This window comes from Schistocerca piceifrons, chromosome 10 (genome assembly GCF_021461385.2).
Source record: "Schistocerca piceifrons isolate TAMUIC-IGC-003096 chromosome 10, iqSchPice1.1, whole genome shotgun sequence".
NCBI lineage: Eukaryota > Metazoa > Arthropoda > Insecta > Orthoptera > Acrididae > Schistocerca > Schistocerca piceifrons.
The window spans coordinates 31,705,857-31,725,089 of record NC_060147.1 but is presented as its reverse complement, the minus strand read 5'-3'; the positions used below and the strand labels follow the sequence as shown (position 1 = coordinate 31,725,089).

General features: G+C 43.7%; 1 protein-coding gene across 1 annotated transcript in view; it reads right to left on the bottom strand.

Annotated features, from left to right (window-relative positions):
* The window catches only part of LOC124718939 (U6 snRNA-associated Sm-like protein LSm5), a 34,171-nt gene extending 30,155 nt beyond the window's left edge, over positions 1 to 4,016 (bottom strand). Inside the window, exons 1-3 of the mRNA XM_047244604.1 lie at positions 3,860 to 4,016; positions 3,519 to 3,694; positions 2,370 to 2,615 (exon numbers count right to left, since the gene is read on the bottom strand). Coding sequence (XP_047100560.1) covers positions 2,370 to 2,459 — 90 coding nt within the window. The 5' untranslated portion in view covers positions 2,460 to 2,615; positions 3,519 to 3,694; positions 3,860 to 4,016. The remainder of the gene's footprint in view (positions 1 to 2,369; positions 2,616 to 3,518; positions 3,695 to 3,859) is intronic.
* Between the last annotated feature and the right edge of the window lie 15,217 nt (positions 4,017 to 19,233).

The window sequence follows — 19,233 nt, the reverse complement described above, 5'->3', positions numbered from 1 at the left end:
AGGCTGGGGGAAGGGTGTAGATATGAGGATACACAGCAGGGGAGGAAATGGGGGAATGGGTGAGGGCAGGGAGGGGAGGCAAGGTGTAAGGAGGGAGACCAGGGGCGGCACTCCAAGAAGTGACAGTGGACGAGGTGAGGGGGAGGTGTAGATGACAGTGGAGGTGGGAAGGCTCATGATGGACGGTCGGACAGCAGGCAGTGGTGAGCACCGGGTGGCGTCAAACAGGTAGTCAGGCAGGTGGATGGATGGACGGACGGACGACAACAGTGGTGGCAGCAATGGCGGACGGATGACAATGGCAGGCAAGCGAACACACAGACAGACAGACAAATGGACGGACTCACGGCAACAGGCGCTTCAACAGTGTAGATTTCACCCTCAGGGTAGCCCAGGCTCTGTAATCTGATGTCTTTGAAGGAGGGGATCCAACCCTTGTGATGCAGTTTCTTTATTCACTTAAAAGTCTTTTAAGACTGAGGGATACATCATTGGTCTGAAAATATCGCACACAAACACACACACTCCTGCAGAAAATTAAACATAGGTTGCTGTTCTTGAAGTTCTATAAGGTGCAGAAGTGTACCTGCCGACCATTGTTTTCACTTTTTCAGATTTGAATTTTTTTAAAAAAAACCACTGAAATTGAATGGTGTACAGCAGCATTTACACCACAATAACTGCGACGGGATGCTCATGTTTCAAAATACTGCCACCAGTGAGCAGTGGTGGTAGGCAAGTGGCATAACAAAGTACACCCAAGCAGAACTTTTTGTGGTGTGACAAATGTTGCATCTTTTAATTTGTGCCATTAAAAACTGGGAGTTTACACATGCCACTAGCTGTGGAGACACTTTTGTTGCCTGTGTGAACCTGGCGTAAGGTCGGCAAGATTTTGGTATTACAATAGTTGTGCACAGTGCACACTATAATTGTTACCATGTTATTTTTTGCGTATGTTCTATGATATGTTCGCTGCTTTCTTTTTACTTTCGGTGTAGTTTTGTGTTTTACTGGTGGGAGGTAAAAAGAATGCGCCTCAGTCAAGAGTATTAAAAACTTACTACTTAACTGCCAAAGCATTTGCAACAAAATGCCAAAAGTTTGAAGCGCTCCTTAAAAGCAGTAAAAGTCACATAATAGTATAGCCCCTTTGAAATCACTTGATGTTCGACATCTTTCATTTTCCACTAAGGCCAGTATTACACTATCAAATTTCTTTGTCAAAGATGTGATCCAATGTTCCGTCACATATATTTGACAAAGATCTTTGATGTTGCGCTAGAAGGAGTATTACACTGTCATCACATTTTTCCTCAAAGTTCAAGATGGTTGACAATTACAAATTATTAACCGCAGCAGTTGCTTGTACCACAATTGCACTGTGTGCACATGTGGTACAAAAGCAGGGAAAAAAAAGGAAACATACTTGGGTGAAGCCGTGGGTTTCACGATGAGATGATAAAAGCATTCAACAGAACTTGTTACGTGAGCTTAGAGTGGAGGAAGTCAAGTCATACATCAATTACTTAGGAATGGATGAGCATACATTTCAGTATGTGCTCAGTGAAGTGATTCCTCATATCTCAAAGCACAATACTCTATTAAGAACTGCTATATCTGCAGAAGACAGGCCCACTGTAACACTCCGATTCCCTGCTACAGGAGAAGGTTACTCTATCTTACAGTACAGCACCTGAATTCCATAGTGCACATTAAGTAAAATAATACCTGAAATGTGTGAAGTAATTTATAAAGCACTAAAGGACCAATGTCTGATGGTAAATAAATGTTCAATACACTTTACGTTCATTAAGAACAATTTTTATTTTATTTTATTAACACAGCATGTACCAACTGGCATCCAAAACTACAAAACTAAAAGAGATGTATGAAGCTGATTAGGCGTTTTACAAAGTGGGGCATCCTGTGTATAAACATAGATTCAGAAGACTGGAGCGCTACCCAAAAAAAAAAAAAAAAAAAAATATATATATATATATATATATATATATATATATATATATATATATATATATATATATATATATATATATATATAAAAATAAAAAAAACTGTTGCCTCATCAGGAAAGAGGGAAGGAGAGGGAAAGACGAAAGGATTTGGGTTTTAAGGGAGAGGGTAAGGAGTCACTCCAATCCCGGGATTGGAATGACTCCTTACCCTCTCCCTTAAAACCCAAATCCTTTCGTCTTTCCCTCTCCTTCCCTCTTTCCTGATGAGGCAACAGTTTGTTGCGAAAGCTTGAATTTTGTGTGTATGTTTGTGTGTCTTTCGACCTGCCAGCGCTTTCGTTTGGTAAGTCACATTATATATATAGTGCCCATTATAAATTCCCCACCACTCACATTATCCATATTATTCAGTTCAGCTGTGATGTGGGTGGCAAGGGCACTGTAGCGGTCTTCTTGGACAGGCCGGGGCAGAGTCCTGGCCATATCAGCCACAGCCTTCAATGTCCTGGTGGCCTCTACAATGACGTCTGTTGCGACATCTGTTATGCCTTTCCTTCTTTTTCTGGGAGGTCGCTCTTGATGCTAGGGCTATGGCTCACTGCATGCAAGAGAAGGTTCTTATAGAGCCTGCATTTCATGCTATAAAATAAGAGATGACAGCCATTAGTTACATACTTCCTAGCACATACAAAAATCTTATTTACAGGTACCGATAATCAGAGAAGAGTGGGAGCAAATAGCAGAGGATTTCGAGAAGAAATGGAACTGTTATAACATTATAGGAACATTGAACGGAAAGCATATTCGTATTAATTGCCCAAAGCTAGTGGATCTCACTTTTTCAATTACATATCCTTCAACAGTATCATTTTATTTGCCATGATAGATGCATCCTACAAATTTTTGTATGTTGATGTAAGGACTAATGGGCGTGTTGGTGACGCTGGAGTGTTTTCAAAAAGCAAACTACGGGAGTGTCTCATTGCCTGATCTATTCTCAACATTTCCGAAGGCAGGAAGCTTGGGAACACAGACATTACAACTCCAATGGTTGTACTGGCAGATGATGCTTTTCCCCTGAGTTACAACATTATGAAGCCACACTCCTTAAAAGGAATCACAAAGGAAGAAAAGGTTTTCAATTACAGACTGTCATGAGGAAGAAGATTAGTGGAGAGCAGCTTTGGCTTCTTGCAAGTCATTTCAGGATATTTGTTACTACCATTAATCTGCCTCCAGAAAAAGTTATCACAATTACACTGGCTGCCTGCACACTGCAGAACTTGTTAACTGAGAGAAGAAAACACTTGTACACTCGTCAGGAAACAATGTCTGCGTAGTAGGAGACTGCACTTATCTTGAGACACAAAGCGCTGAGGACCTACAGTGAATGGAACCAATAGCTTGCCAAGCTGCTTCTGGACGTCCAGTACACGGGAGAGCAGTTATAGAGCATTTTAATACATTTTAAAATGGCGCTGGGAAAGTGCCCTGGTGAGATAATCACATTTAGTTATGTAAAATGTAAACAAATGTACATACCTCAAACATTTATTCGAATGTTGGTGTACTATGTTCACTTCCACTTTCTGTGCTCTCGATATTACAGACACTATCGCCCGCCCTGTGGCCTGGTCGAGGAACTGTAGCATGTGGGTCCAGTACACTTGTGGAGTGTACGCCATCTGTGCACTGGCTCCACTTTTGATTTTCTGCATCTGTAATAATAGTAATGAAAATAATGTAGCCTAAACTACTTGTAGGTTAAGTAAACATTATCGTATGCTTCAAGTTGCTGCAGTGAACAAATTAACGCTTATCATTTGTATGTCATGTAAACTTTACTCGCATTACTAAAAAGGAAGAAATATACCGATACGTACTTTTGCTTTCTCGTAAGAGTAACTTGTGCAGAGGCCATTAATTTTATTTTTAATGTCGTCAGCCGTGCACCCAGGCCGTATGTGACGGCAAATAATATTTTTATAGCTCACCAATCTTCATAATCTATTTTTATATTCAGGGTGCCTCACATTGAAAAGCGCCTCATCAGCTTCATACATCTCTATTAATTTTGTGGTAGACGCCACACACAAATTGTATTTTCCGGCCATGTTTACAAACACACAACAGATGACACAAGCACAGAACGCTGCAGCGATGCTAGCGCTCCACGTTGTAACTCATCATATTGCAGTGAACAGAAGACAAGCGACTTCTTAGATCAAATCTACAGCTAGGCCGTAGATTTGATCAAATATTTGACGATATTTGACAAAGTTCCCTATTACACCATCAAATTTCTTTGACAAAGATAATGGACAAAGAAATTTGATAGTGTAATACCGGTCACAGTGGCTCCGATATCGTTCGGATTCCGCCGACGGCCAGTCTTTTCACTACGGCGCGCTCGCACTACAGCCGATCTTATCTCCCAAACGTACCGTCTTCGGACGACAATTGATGAAATTATTCGGTCAAATCGACCGACGCTCTCGCACGCGAAATATAGAGCGCGAGAAACTGGTAAGTTCAGTCCAAGCAAGAGTGAGTTTGTGGCAACCTGAGAATGAAAATACCATTATCGGAATATAGTTAGGAATCCGTGGACTGAAATCGGGGTTTAATACGAAATCTAAAATAGGCAAAATGTTTACTGGAAACTGTAAGCGTAGATTATAACCCCTAATCCGCTGAGTTCGAGTTAACTTGAGTTCGTCAATATCTATTTCTTGTTTAATGGTGAAACCGACGATGATAAGTTATTATGTTTTGTATTTACCGATTGGATTAGTATTGCGACTATTGTGGCATTATTATTTGCAAATAGAAATATCTTAAATGTTTTTGGACTTCTGCATGTCCTTTGTTGGTACAGTTAACAATTTGACAGCTTTGGGAAAGTTGTTGAAGTTGGATCTGTAGCGAAAATGTTAGAATTTTAAGCTACTTGTTGTCTTTGTGTCGCCACGAGTGTGTTGAGAACACAGAATAAATTTTTATCCAATCCATATTTGTTAGGCGTTTACCGTTCTGAGTTTTCGTCTAAGACGTGAAGGAAAAGTGTGGTAGAAGACGTCAGCGGGAGAGACGTGACTCACAAGAGCAGCGTGGTGCAATGGACAGCAATGAGGAAACCAGAAGAATAGGCCTATAAGGAAATAAACCTCTACAATCGGTTGATTGCTTCGTAGTTTAGCAGCAGCAATGAGGTGGACGTGACAGGATGTGAGGTACTAGAATTTCTACACGTGCATATGTAACCATTTTCGTCCATCACTATTGTTTATTTTTTATTTCTGACTTTATGGATAATGGAATGTAGTTGAATTAAGTCGGGTGATGTTGAGGGTATTAGATTAGGAAGTGAGACACTTAAAGTAGTAAAGGAGTTTTGCTATTTGGGGAGCAAAATAACTGATGATGGTCGAAGAAGAGAGGATATTAAATATAGACTGGCAATGGGAAGGAAAGCGTTTCTAAGGAAGAGAAATTTAACATCGAGTATTTATTTAAGTGTTAGGAAGTCGTTTGTGAAAGTATTTGTATGAAGTGTAGCCGTGTATGGAAGTGAAACATGGACGATAAATAGTTTAGACAAGAAGAGAATAGAAGCTTTCGAAATGTGGTGCTACAGAAGAATGCTGAAGATAATAGATGGGTAGCTCAATAACTAATGAGGTGTTTAATAGGATTGGGGAGAAGAGAAGTTTGTGGCACAAGTTGACTAGAAGGGATCGGTTGGTAGGACATGTTCTGAGGCATCAAGGGATCACCAATTTAGTATTGGAGGGCAGCGTGGAGGGTAAAAATCGTAGAGCGAGACCAAGAGATGAATACACCAAGCAGATCCAAAAGGATGTAGGTTGCAGTAGGTACTGGGAGGTGAAGAAGCTCGCACAGGATAGAGTAGCATGGAGAGCTGCATCAAACCAATCTCAGGACTGAAGACAACAACAACAACAACATGTATTACCTAAGACTGTTACCAAATCTTAGAGTGCAGTTGTGGAAGAGACAAAAGATAGTTCAGGTGGCAAATCAGTTCTTTATCTTATGAATCAGAATTTTGACTGAAAAGGAAATCATAATCCGAATGTTACTGCCAGAAACTTACGGCAGAATGGCAGAAGAAGTGATTTGTTTACTGTTTCGCCCGGACGTTTTATCCAAAAACTTTGTATTAATGAATATAACTGGTGATGGATATTTACCGTTGCCAAAGTTTTTCGTTTCGTAACATTAGAACTGAGGGTCGACAGAAGCGTTCGATCCCACGCGTCGGCTTTGACCCGTGACGTAATGGTGTTGTGGTGGGTGACGTCATGACTGCGCGGAGTTTGGTTTGTCAGTGTGGCGTGTTTGTAAATGTCGTCGTGTTATGGTTTGTTGGGTCCTCTGGTGGTATGTTTTGGGCTTTCGTTTGTGTGGTGTAATGGGCTCAGTTTGCTCTTGCTCATTGTTCAAAATTGTTTGAGTGTCGGATGTGTTTGTAGTGGAATTCGTTTCAGTGAGTTAACGATTTTGTGGTTTTGTGTGAAGGTTAATTTAGTGTTGTTCGCTGTACGTCGTGTGGTAATTTTTGTAAAATTAATCGGTTGTTTTTGTTCAGGAATGGATATGACGGATAAAATTAAGTGCGCGTCTGAGCGATGTGATGGGGAACACTCCTTTGGAACTGATCAAGTTTTTGCAGCTTTTCGGTTTAATTGCCGAGATTGTGTAATGCTCTACTCGTGGCGAAGAAATGAAGTTTGCAAAAGTGCCGGCGTCTCGGACCACAGACGGTTATGTGTGTAGCTGTCCAAAAGACATTTGGCGTTCTATACGGCGCGGTTCCTGGTTCGAGAAGTCTAGGTTGGGCATGCGCGAGATTGTACTGGTGACTTATTTTTGTTATAGATCTCCACTCAGTCTTTGCGCGCATGAGACTGGCGTGAGTGGGAGGAATGTACTTGATTGGTTTTCTTTTTACCGTGAAGTGAGTTCAGAGTTCATTAAGTACAGTAGTAAGCGCGTAGGGGGGCATGGGGTTGTTGTGGAGGTGCACGAGTCGCAGTTTGGGAAAAGGAAGTATGGGAGGGGTAAGTCTGTGGTTGGTCCCTGGGTGTGGGGGGGCTGTTGTTCTGGGGGGTGGATGTTCTGAATGTGTTTTCAGGATTGTGGAAGGGAGTTCTAAGGCGGAATTAGTGGGGTTGATTGAGGAGTACACAGAACTGGGGTCCACAGTAGTTTGTAGTTTGACGCATTTTCTTCATATAGGGGGTTGGGTGGGAGGAGATTCCATCATTTAGTTGTTAACCATAGCTTAGAGTTCAAAAATTGAGAAGGGGGCTTGCACAAATACAATAGAGGGGATGTGGGGGCTGTTAAGTCAGTTCTTCGGAGGGGGAAGAGGTGCTCTTCCAACCTTCAGTCTCATTTAGATGAGTACTGTTGGCGGAAGAGTGTCCCTGAGGGCTATTGTGTTTTTCAGTTTTTTTAAGGGTTGTTAGTAAATTATATAGGCCGAAAGTGGTTGGTTAGGGTGGTTTGGGGGGGGGGAGGGGGGGAGTGTGTTGGTTTGTGTTTTAGTTGTGGAGGATCTATTTTGTTGAGTTGTAGTGTGTGATTGGTATCCCAATGTGTGGCTGTGAATGTTGGTATTGGTATCAGGAGATGTTTTTGAGCTACATAGGTCAAGGGAAGTGTTCGATCCCAATTTATGGGAATGGGAGATGCTGTTGAACTATATAGGTGAAGGGAAGTGTCTGATTCCAGATGATACTGTGTTTAGTGGTATTTGGGGAGTTTTGTGATGTCAGTTTTTTCGTCGTTTTGTGTGGTTTTTTATGGGGGTGGGTGTCTAAATTTGTTTATATTTAGTTTGTCCCCACACCAACAACCCCCCTGTTTCCCACACTTGTCCCGTTAGTGTCATTAGGCTATTTGTGGTAAGTGTGTGTGTTTTTCAATGTATTTTCATCCTCATAATGTGTACGTAACGACTTTATCTGCACCATATTGGAATTGTAGTTTATGGTCGTTTCCGCCATATTTGTGACGTCTTGGGTCATAGCAGACGGGTGGGATCGGATGTTCCGTACTTCTCAGGAGTTCGAATGGTCCCTAGCAAGCGTGCTACTGCGACTGTTGGCGTGTCAAGAAAATGCGGCGAAGAGGCTTGACTTGTAGACTTTTAAGTAGCGTACGCAGTGAAATGCTTTTATCGTTCCTGCATGCCGTTCTCGACATTTTTTGGCTGACCCCTACCTACTTTATTAAAATTATGCTCAGTAAATTTTCCAAATATGTGCTTAGAAAGTAGCTTCTGAAAATCACATAGCATATATTTCACACCTATTATTACATTGCACCGAAAGAGAACTGCTCCAAAACCAGTATATCAAGAGTTTCACTGTGAATGAAGTGTTCAGTAGAGGACAAACCAGACGCTGTGAAAGCTATGACTTCTTAAATATTTCGTGAGCAAGTCCATATGAAGACATTCTAATTTAACTTTATTGTACAGGTGTACATATTCCATTGATAATTTGAATGATTTCTTTAATCAACATTTTGTGGAATGTGTCGGTGCTCACAATATGTAACTTATACATGATTAGTGCTAACAGCAATAAACATTTTTTTTAACTCTGTTCATGTAATATACATAACAGCCTAGTTTGTTTGTAGACTACCACCTACCAGTTCTTTAAAGGAAATTCATTTGTAGGATCGAAAGAGTTGTCCAAAAGAAATCATTTTATATTAGATTCAGAACTTAATTATTTGAGGAGCTCAGTAACAAGCTATTACCTGTTCAAGTTTCCATTAATGTTCACACCTAAAAATATGGAGCATCTTCTACAAGTTATTTCATTTGTGAGTATTGCTCTATTAGTTGTATACAACTGAATGTAGTGGTTTTTTCTCCTGTTTAGTTTTACAGTGAAGGTTGTTTTCAGCACAAGGGGGATTGTACGTGTGCTGCTGTGTGCTGTTTTCCTGTTGTATAAATTGTACAATTCCCTTTGTTTTTCCCCCGACCCTTCTGTCACCTGGGGTTAAAGTCCTAACTTTTAAGGTGCAGTGATCACTACAAACAGCACCTCTGCCGCATCAACTGATCATAGTAGTTATGATCTTAGGTACATTTTCAAGCCAACCGTGTTGTACAATATGACAGACAGACTGAAATATTTTTCATTCGATTTTATAGGAAAATTATCAATTATGTGTTACATGCGGTGCTTAATTTTATTAGTAGAGTGCATGTTTACTGAAAATGTTGTCAGCACTTTCATGTTATGATATGGTGAAAGTTCAGGCGGTATGTTGGTGACAGTCACTTCCCTGTGATGGTTTCCAAAATTACAAAATTACCACCGGTGAAAGTGTAAAATATTTATACCTAATACTGGACATTCAATAATTCTCAACATTCTGCCTGAACAATATTCCTTAGCTAAACAGATGGACAGAGACTACTATGTGGCAACTATGATTTCACAAAAAATAAATAAATAAATAAAATATAAAAAAAACAAGGATCTTGGTTTGCTCTCGGCAAGAAATCTTGTATTCTGAAAGCCAGCAAAGTTTCAAACAAATTTAAAAACTTAAAAAGAAAAGGGCATTGTACAAGGGCGTACCCAGGATCTGAACTGGGGGAGGGGGGGGGGGGGGAGTGGAGGTCATACTAGTCTCAGGAAACGAGGACTCAAGACAACATACAGCACTTCTTATTAAATAAAACAGTAAACCAGTAAAAAACTGCTTTTAATAAACATTTTAAATACAAGAATGGACTTGGACAATCCGAGAAAACATGCAGCATTTCTTATTAAATAAAACAGTAAACTACTAAAAAACTGCGAATATCTTCTGGGGGGGGGGGGGGGATGCTGCTCCCCCCTGCCCCTCGCTGGGTACGCCCATGGCGTTGTCAACCTGCCTCAAGGCTCAAAGATCCTTTTGGGATATATGTTCTGGTATTGTGAATATCTCTTTAATTAAGTAGCTGTTCTACATTAAAGACCATGGCCCTGGTATCATACACAAGAAACTGGCTGCTAAAAATGCATTCAATCTCAGGGCTTAAGGTGGAATGATGGTGATCTTGGATGAACACTCGAATTTAACATTTCTTGTGAAGTGTGAATATTGCCATCAAAACTGTGTGTATTTAGCAGTGAGACGGCAGAGTTTTCTCCCCTTCTTTCTGTAAGCTTAGAGGCACAAATTTGTTCACAAAACAAACTTAGTGCAAGGATCTGATGCAAATTGCCATATCTTGCAAGTAACCGAACCAGACAAATGAGTAGTCAGTATACTGGAACGACTACACAGTATTGTTAGTTTTGGCTGATTTTATGCAGAAGAAAGTATTCAACTCTTCTGAGTGAACCCATTTATAGAAAACTGAAGGGGGATCCGAAGGGAAAGAAAATCAAATCAATGGAAGCACTCCTAAAGCAAACTAAAATGAACCTCAACATTGTCAGAAGACCCATCCCACAAGTTCCATACACACCAAGGATATATGGTGTACAGAAGGTCCGCAAGGAAGCTTTGCCTTTATTGCCCATTGTGAATATTGTTAATTCACCAGTCTACAGTCTAGCAAAAGACTGACATTTGGTGAGCCTCACAGATTTGTATGTTAAGTACTCCACCCTTTTGCAGCACTTCTTAAAAGGAAAGTGTTTCTCGGCTAGGGATGTATTGATCAGCTTTGATATGAAGTCCTCACTCAAGAGTCTTATCAGTGCAGACAATGTGAACGTCTTAGAGCAATGCGCAACACCGAATGTCTGCAAGCTCGTGTGCGACTGTTTAACGACCGTCTATTTCAGGTGGAAAGGGGAATTATATGAACAGGTAGATAGTGTAGCCATGGGTTCCCCTCTCTCTCCTGTTGCACCCGATATCTTGGGAGCATTTGAAGAAATAGCACTCCAGTCCACACCATTATACCCAGAATGCAGGTTACAATATGTTGATGACACCTTCAGTATCAGCCACATGGAGAAGAGGAGCTCAGAACTTCCACACCTCAATCGGCAGAACAGCAGGATACGATTCAGTCTGGAGATAGAGAAGAATGGGGTGTTACCTTTCCTTGACGTGGAAGTTACCGAAAGCCTTATGGTAAACTTAGTCATAGAATACATAGAAAGCCCACCACCAGGGACAGGTACCTACTAGTCTCCTCACACCATCATCCTATGCAGAAGAAATACACTCTGCACACTTTAACCAAGAGAACCCACAGGATCAGTGATGAACATCTGAAGGCTGAGCTACAAAACTTCAGGTCCATTTTCAGAGCCAATGGGACAGAGGTGACAGATAAAGCTATGGTGGGAAAGGATGAAGGCAAAAGGGAAGTCCAGAAGGAAGCACAAAACATCACACTTACGTTCAAGGGGTCACTGAACGTGTGCTCAAAATTCTTCGCCGAGCAGGTATCGAGCCAATTTTTTTGAAGCAGCAACAGAATAAAGTGCTAGGGAAGGCAGCTCATGTGAAGCAACACACTGAGGTGCACGGGAGACCACAGCGGCCACAGGTTCGCAGAGCACTGGCACGCCTCAGCCAGCACCAGGCAGCAAGTGAACAGCATTACATCACAACTGCCACCCATTCCCCATCTGCCTGTTTCCACCAGTGTCAAGTAATAAAGCAAACATCAATCAAGAACGTCATTTCCACCAATAAAAAGAACTAATGAAAACACCAATGAAGGACATCTAATACCTTCCATGCCATCCTCAACAGCCAATAAGAGTTCGACAACAGCCTCTTCTACCAGTATGTAAGAACCAAATGTTTTCCCATTCAGCAGGAAAGAAACCACACCCGAGGAAGGCTGTTTCCAATAGTGGCCAAAATGTCAGAGGCTCTACACATTGACTATGTAATCACAGACCAAGAAAAATTTGATTGACTGGGTTAAAATTGTTATTGGCAAATACTTTCTGGATTGGAGAATCAGGAACACGGAGGAGCTACAAGAATTATGTGTGTGGTGTAACAGTCTATTTGTGGTTGGACTGGCTACATAGCTAGGATCACCCGTGTGATTGGCGGGCAGAGAAGGGAGACCCAGAGTCCAGTGGAAGGACAGTGGATCGGCCTGTGTGGCAGAGTGACACACACAAAAGAACATGTCTGACAAGTATTAATCTTGCTCAAATTTAAAGCTCCTGTAGCCTTGTTTTGTGTGTTTGCAAGTCAAATGCATACAAAAAAAACTTCACTCTCTGCAAATCACAATGTTTTCTAATAGTTAACCTATCTGCGTGCACCACATTACCTCTTGACAACTGTGGTGCCACAAGTCACTAAATTTGTTGTGTTATTGAAGTTTGTAATACGGCATAACAGTGAAGTAGCAAATGTGTGAAAAAATGGTGTAAATTTAGATTTTTCGTACCATACTCAATGACCAAAAAGTGACACATTAATACACTACTGGCCATTAAAATTGCTACCCCACGGAGATGACTTGCAACAGACGCGAAATTTAATCGACAGGAAGAAGATCGTGTGATATGTAAGTGATTAGTTTTTCAGAGCATTCAAACAATGTTGGCACCGGTGGCGACACCTACAACGCGCTGACATGAGGAAAGTTTCCAACTGATTTCTCATAAAATTACAGCAGTTGACCGGCGTTGCCAGGTGAAATGTTGTTGTGATGCCTTGTGTAAGGAGGAGAAATGCGTACCATCTCGTTTCTGACTTTGATAAAGGTTGAATTGTAGCCTAACGTGATTGCGGCTTATTATATCATGACATTGCTGCTCGCATTGGTCGAGAGCCAATGACTGTTAGCAGAATATGGAATCGGTGGGTTTAGGAGGGTAATACAGAATGCCGTGCTGGATCCTAATGGCCTCGTATCACTAGCAGTCGAGGTGACAGGCATCTTATCCGCATGGCTGTAACGGATTGTGCAGCCACGTCTCGATCCCTGAGTCAACAGATGGGGATGTTTGCAAGATAACAACCATCTGCACGAACAGTTCGACGACGTTTGCAGCAGCACGGACTGTCAGCTCGGAGACCGTGGCTGCGGTTATCCTTGACGCTGCATCGCAGACAGTAGCGCCTGCGATGGTGTACTCAACGATGAACCTGGGTGCACGAATGGCAAAACGTCATTTTTTCGGATGAATCCAGGTTCTGTTTACAGCATCGTGATGGTCGCATCCGTGTTTGGCGACATCGCGGTGAACACACATTGGAAGCAAGTATTCGTCATCGCCATACTGGTGTATCACCCGGCGTGATGGTATGGGGTGTCATTGGTTACACGTCTCGGTTCGCATTGACAGCACTTCGAACAGTGGACATTACAGCTCTCGCCTTCATTCGATCTCTGCGAAACCCTACATTTCAGCAGGATAATGCACAACCACATGTTGCAGATCCTGTATGGGCCTTTCTGGATACAGAAAATGTTTGACTGCTGCCCTGGCCAACACATTCTCCAGGTCTCTCACCAATTCAAAACGTCTAGTCAATGGTGGCCGAGCAACTGGCTCGTCACAATACGCCAGTCACTACTCTTCATGAACTGTGGTATCATGTTGAAGCTGCATGGGCAGCTGTACCTGTACACACCATTCAAGCTCTGCTTGACTCAATGCCCAGGCGTATGAAGGCCATTATTACGGCTAGATGTGGTTGTTCTGGTACTGATTTCTCAGGACCTATGCAATCAAATTGTGTGAAAATGTAATCACATGTCAGTTCTAGTATAATATATTTGTCCAATGAATACCCGTTTATCATCTGCATTTCTTCTTGCTGTAGTAATTTTAATGGTCAGTAGTGTATTTTATGGAGAGTTCCCAGCTGTGCACTTCAGGAAAGCGATGTTGGTAGGAAGGATCCAGATGTTACAGGCTCTGAAGAAGTTATGTTGGACAGCGTGCTCAGCATGTGGGTGATCGAGCTGTTTCTCGGCCACAGTTTGTCAGTTGCCATTTGTGTGGGCAGGCAGATTGCTGGTTGTCACGCTCACATAGAATGAAGCCCAGTGGTTGCAGCTTAGCTTGTAGAGCACATGACTTGTTTCACAGGTAGCCCTGCCTTTGATGGGAACGGTGATGCTTGTGATCAGACTAGAGTAGTCGGTGGTGGTGGTGGTGGTGGTGGTGGTGGTGGTGGTGGTGGTGGTGGTGGTGGTGGTGGTATGTATGGAACAGGTCTTGCACCTAGGTCTATTACAGGGGTATGAGCCATGAGGCAAGCGGTTGGGAGCAGGGGATGGGTTGGGACGGATGAGGATATTGTGTGGAATGCGAATGTGAAGAGGCATACATCAGCGAGACCAGTAGGCTAATAGCAACACGCATTCGGGAACACGAGCACTATATTTGTGTAGGGCAACACAACAAATCCGCAGTGGCAGAACACCAGCAAGACTGTGGAAAAGAAATAAAATTCAGCGAAGCCTGTGTGTTGGCCAAGCAGCCAATTATGACGTAACGCAAAATCAGAGAGGCCATTGAAATTCTTAAACACGCTAATAACATGAAAGGGAGTATGTACAGGCTTGCCCCATCTTGGCTGCCAGCAACCAGAGCCCAACAGACCGCACTGTCAACACGAGGCACGAGCACCACCGGCGAGTAACTACTGACGCGCGGCCGACGTCCAGCAGTTGGTAAACGGCAGCCAACTTCTATTCGACAGTGACCACCAATCGTGGTACATAGCACAAGAGCCAATAGACAACAGTGATCACGTTCTCCCTCCACTGCAATAACCTATTAAAATAAAGTTCCCTCTCCTTCTCCCTTAAGTGACCAATGTAACTAACTACCTTTTCAAAATTGTGACGTAATGGCATGCACAGTGAACAGTAACAACAAAATATAAAGGACACTGCATAGCTAGAATTGCACCATTAGACCCAGAAGAAGGCCGCTGCAACTGTGGTTGAAACGTTGGTTTTTCTGCAGAAGCAGCAGTAGTTTTTTTACATTATGACACAATACAATACCCAGAAAACTTCTATGTTGATATTGTGTGGGTTCTGCGGGCGGAATACCACTGTGGGAAGGGCGGGGAGGATAGGCGATAGGACATTCTTCATTTCAGGACATGACAACACGTAGTCGAAACACTGGCAGAGAATGTGATTCAGTTGCTCCAGTCCTGGTTGGTACTGAGTCATGAGAGGAATACTCCTCTGTAACGGGTGGTGGGACTTTGGTAGGTGGTGGGTGACTGGAGAGGTAAGTCATGGGAGATCTGTTTCTTTATTAGGTTGGAACAGTAATTATGATCTGTGAAGGCTTGAGTGGGACCATTGGTATGCTTTGAGAGGAATGCTCGTCACTACAGGTACGGTGGCCGTGGGTGGCTAGGCTGTATGGAAGTGACTTTTTGATATGGAATAGGTGGCAGCTGTCTGAGTGCAGGTCCTGCTCGTGGTTTGTAGGTTCAGTATGGATGGAGCTATTGATGTAACCATCTTTGAGGAGGAGGTCAACATTGGAGAATGTGGCTGGTTGGGTTGAGGAGGACCAGGTGAAGCGAATGGGGGAGAAGGTGTTGGAGTCCTGGAGGAATGTGGATAGTGTGTCCTCACCCTCAGTCCAGATCATGAAGTTGTCATCAGTGAATCTGAACTGCATCAGGGGTAGGGATTCTTGGTGGTTAGGAAGGATTCCTCTAGATAGATGTCCCATAAATAGATTGGCATAGGATGGCACCATGTGGTTGCCCATTTCCATACCCCAGATTTGTTTGTAGGGGATGCCTTGAAGGGAGAAGTAATTGCGAGGAAGGATGTAGTGGGTCATGGTGTCAGGAAGCAGGCTGAAGGTTTGTAATATGCCGGGTGTTGGGAAAGGTAGTGTTTAATAGTGGCTAGGCTGTGGGCATTAGGGTTATTAGTATAGCGGGTGTTGGCAACAGTGGTGGGCAGGGTTCTGGAACTGTGGCGTGTTGGTGGATGAAATGGTTGGTATCTTTTACATAGGAGGATAGATTGTGGGTAATAAACTGAAGGTGTTGGTCTAAGAGATTCTCTCAGTGGGGACACAGTAAGCAGCCACAGTGTTTCAGTTTGTGGACTTAGAAAGCATGTTGGAGATAGGAGTGATTGGGGAGGGGTGGGGGGGGGGGGATGGTAGGGGTAAAGACAGACAGACACTGGGAAGAGGCTCTGAGTGGGCCTAAGAGTTTGAGAAGAGACTGCAGATCGTATTGGATTTCTGGAATGGGATCACTATGCCATGGTTTGTAGGTGAATGAATCTGTCAGCTGGCAGAGTCCTTCTTTCAGGTAATCCTTGTGGTTCAAAACAACAGTGGTGGAGCCTTTGTCAGCAGGTAGGATTATAGGTTTGGGATCAGAGTTCAGGTGATGGTTTTTGGTTCTCTCTGCAAATGTAAAGTTAGTTCGTATGTAGAGGGATTTGGGGAATGATGATGAGCAAGGTTTGAGGTTAAGAAATTCAGGAAAGTTAACAGTAGGTGATGTGGGGGCAATGGGGGTGGATCATGGTTGGAAGGAGTAGTGAACTGTGTCAGGCAGGGTTCAACATTAGTCTTTGGTTGAGTCTGATTGGTAGTGTTGGTGGCGAAAAAGTGTTTCCACTGTAGGGACTGGGAGAAGGAGAGAAAGTCTGTAACACGTCCAGCACGGTTGAGTTTGAGAGTGGGGCCAAAGGTAAGGCCTTTGGAGAGGACTGAGACTTCCGTAGGGATAAGCCTTTTGGAGAAAAGGTTCATGACTGCGTTTTGGGTCTGTTTAGCTTCTGGATTCTGTATGGTGGTGGGACAAAGCTTTTTGTGGAATGATAACAGTTGCCAGTTCTTGAGTACACTGTGATGGATTAATGTGTTTAAATAGTCTTCATTTAACCCTGAAGCTCTTCCTGATCATGGAGAGTCATGAATGTCCTTATAATGAGAATTCCATTTTCTTACCATGCTCCTTCCAGTGGCATTATCCCCCTACACAGTGCAAAAGTTTTTGGCTGCCTCTGCTACTGCCATTCCTCTGTTGAACTCAAACAGATGAATATGTTAGAAATTTTCGGGTTTCTCCATTTGGCAATCAACTTTCTAGCATTCACATCTCCACTGCTGCCCCCCCCCCCCCCCCCTGCCTCCCCTCTCCAGGGGGCTAACCACTCTTTGGCAGGTTGGTGCTTGGCTACCACGGGGCCGCAGCCTTTGCAGCATTTTTCCCTTCCGTGCTGCATGTCTATCCCCTTGCTATTCTTTTTCCCCTCCCTTGGGGAACATGTCTAGGGTGTTATTGGGAATGTTTTGCATTCTGTCACTGACATAAGTACAGTCTCACCTTTCTTTTTCACTCCCTTTTCATTTCTTTGTTTCACTTCTCTCATTCCTCCACTTCGGCGTTTGAGGTTCTTTGTTTTCTTCTTCCTCCCTGTGTGCTCCTGAAGGCCGGCTCATGCGCCTGGCATATAACAGGTGACTGGGTAACGTGTAAGTCCCAGCCCCGGGTCGGCAGGTAGGGTTTGCACGGCTGGTACACGCCAGGACCAGGGAGGGGTGATTGCTTGAGCTGTAACCTTCCCAAATTGCCAATTGGTCCCTCAGTCAGGTGTTTGGGAGGTGTGAACAATCACCTAAGGCGGGTGTGCCCCCTCGTGAAGGGGCCCCCAGTTGGGAGTAGTGCACCATTGGAGACGCTGGCAATCGTGGGGGATTTCCTTTCAATGCGTCAATCATCTTCCCACTCAGCATCTACAAAATGTAAACGTAATGAGGCTAATGATTCAAAGACGCTTCCCGCTGCACCGCGGTTCCTCGTGGTCTCATGTACTGAAGACGGTCAGTCCTTCACCATGGTAAATTCCTTTATTATTCAGAAAGGTGTCGATGCAATTCCCGGCCATGTGAAATTCTGCTCTCGTTTATGGAATGACGCTTTCCTTTTGGAGACCACTTCCGATTCTCAAGCACATCTGCTTGCTGCCTCACATCTCCACACTTACCCTGTTTGTGTCGAGGCCCACAAAACTTTGAGTTCTTCCTGTGGTGTAATTTACACTGGGCTGCTCTATGGTCTCACCGAGGCAGAAATCCAATCTCATCTCTCTCATCAGGATGTCATTGCTGTCCATCGTGTAATGAAAAAGGTAGCTACATCCTTGTAGTGCCCACCCGCACTCTCTTTCTTACCTTTGATAGAATGGTGCTTCCATCCAAGATCAAATCAGGCTTTAAAATCATCACACTCCAGCCATACATTCCGAACCCAATGTGCTGCTACCTGTGTCGTCGTTCCAACCAGACTAGAACATCTTGTCAACACCCAGCCAAATGTCACCTGTGGTAGAAATGCGCACGAGGGTGATTACCCACTTCCTTCTCCTCGCCGTATCAACTGCAGTGGCCACCGGGCCACCGCCTCTCGGGATTGTCCCGTGAATCTTGATGAGCAGGCTGTTCAAGACATCCGGGTAAAGGAAAAGATCTCACTCCGTGAAAGACGTGTGACCTCCAATTCAGCTGTGAGGTTGTGAAATTGCCCATTGTCAAGGTAGCATCACCATCCCCCCGTCCGGCTGTGCAACAAACTGCCAAACTCTTGCCTCGAGGGGCGAAGCCACCAGCTATACTACTAGGAGGCCGGGAAGGACAGAAGGAGTATCCCTTGAAGACTCCCTCTGTCCCTCCAGCCAAACAACACCCTAGTCTTCTTCTAACCGGAAAGGCTCGAAGAAGTCCACCAGCTCGAAGATCCCCTTAGGTGGTGTTGCCACGTGATACCTTAGCCCAGCCAGCCTCCATGTCGCCGGTGCACACCACCAACAGTTTGTCGGCATTCGACTTGCACAGACCGACTGCACAAGCAAGCTGATGCTTTTGCGGACCCCATGGAGCAGGATCCTCCTGCTTCTGTGCCCTGTATTAGCACCTCTTCCCCCGGCTGTCACTTGACAGCCACCCACGTGACAACACTACATCTCTTTCTGACCGTGACTCTCCTCCAATGGAACGTTTGCGGCCTTCAGTTTCACAAAGAGGATTTACAGCTGCTTTTAGTATTACAGAATCCCCTTGTACAAATTGCGCCCTCACGACCACTTTAAGTGTTCACATTTCTTACCAATCTCGCTGACTACCAATCTTCAAGCTGTTACAGTTTGCCTTTTCCTTCCCCACCCCATTTATGTCCCTCCATCATTTCATGTAACCAGGGCAGACTTCGTTCAGCTTATTAGGCAGCTACCTCCCCCATTTTTGCTACTCGGTGACTTTAATGTCCATCG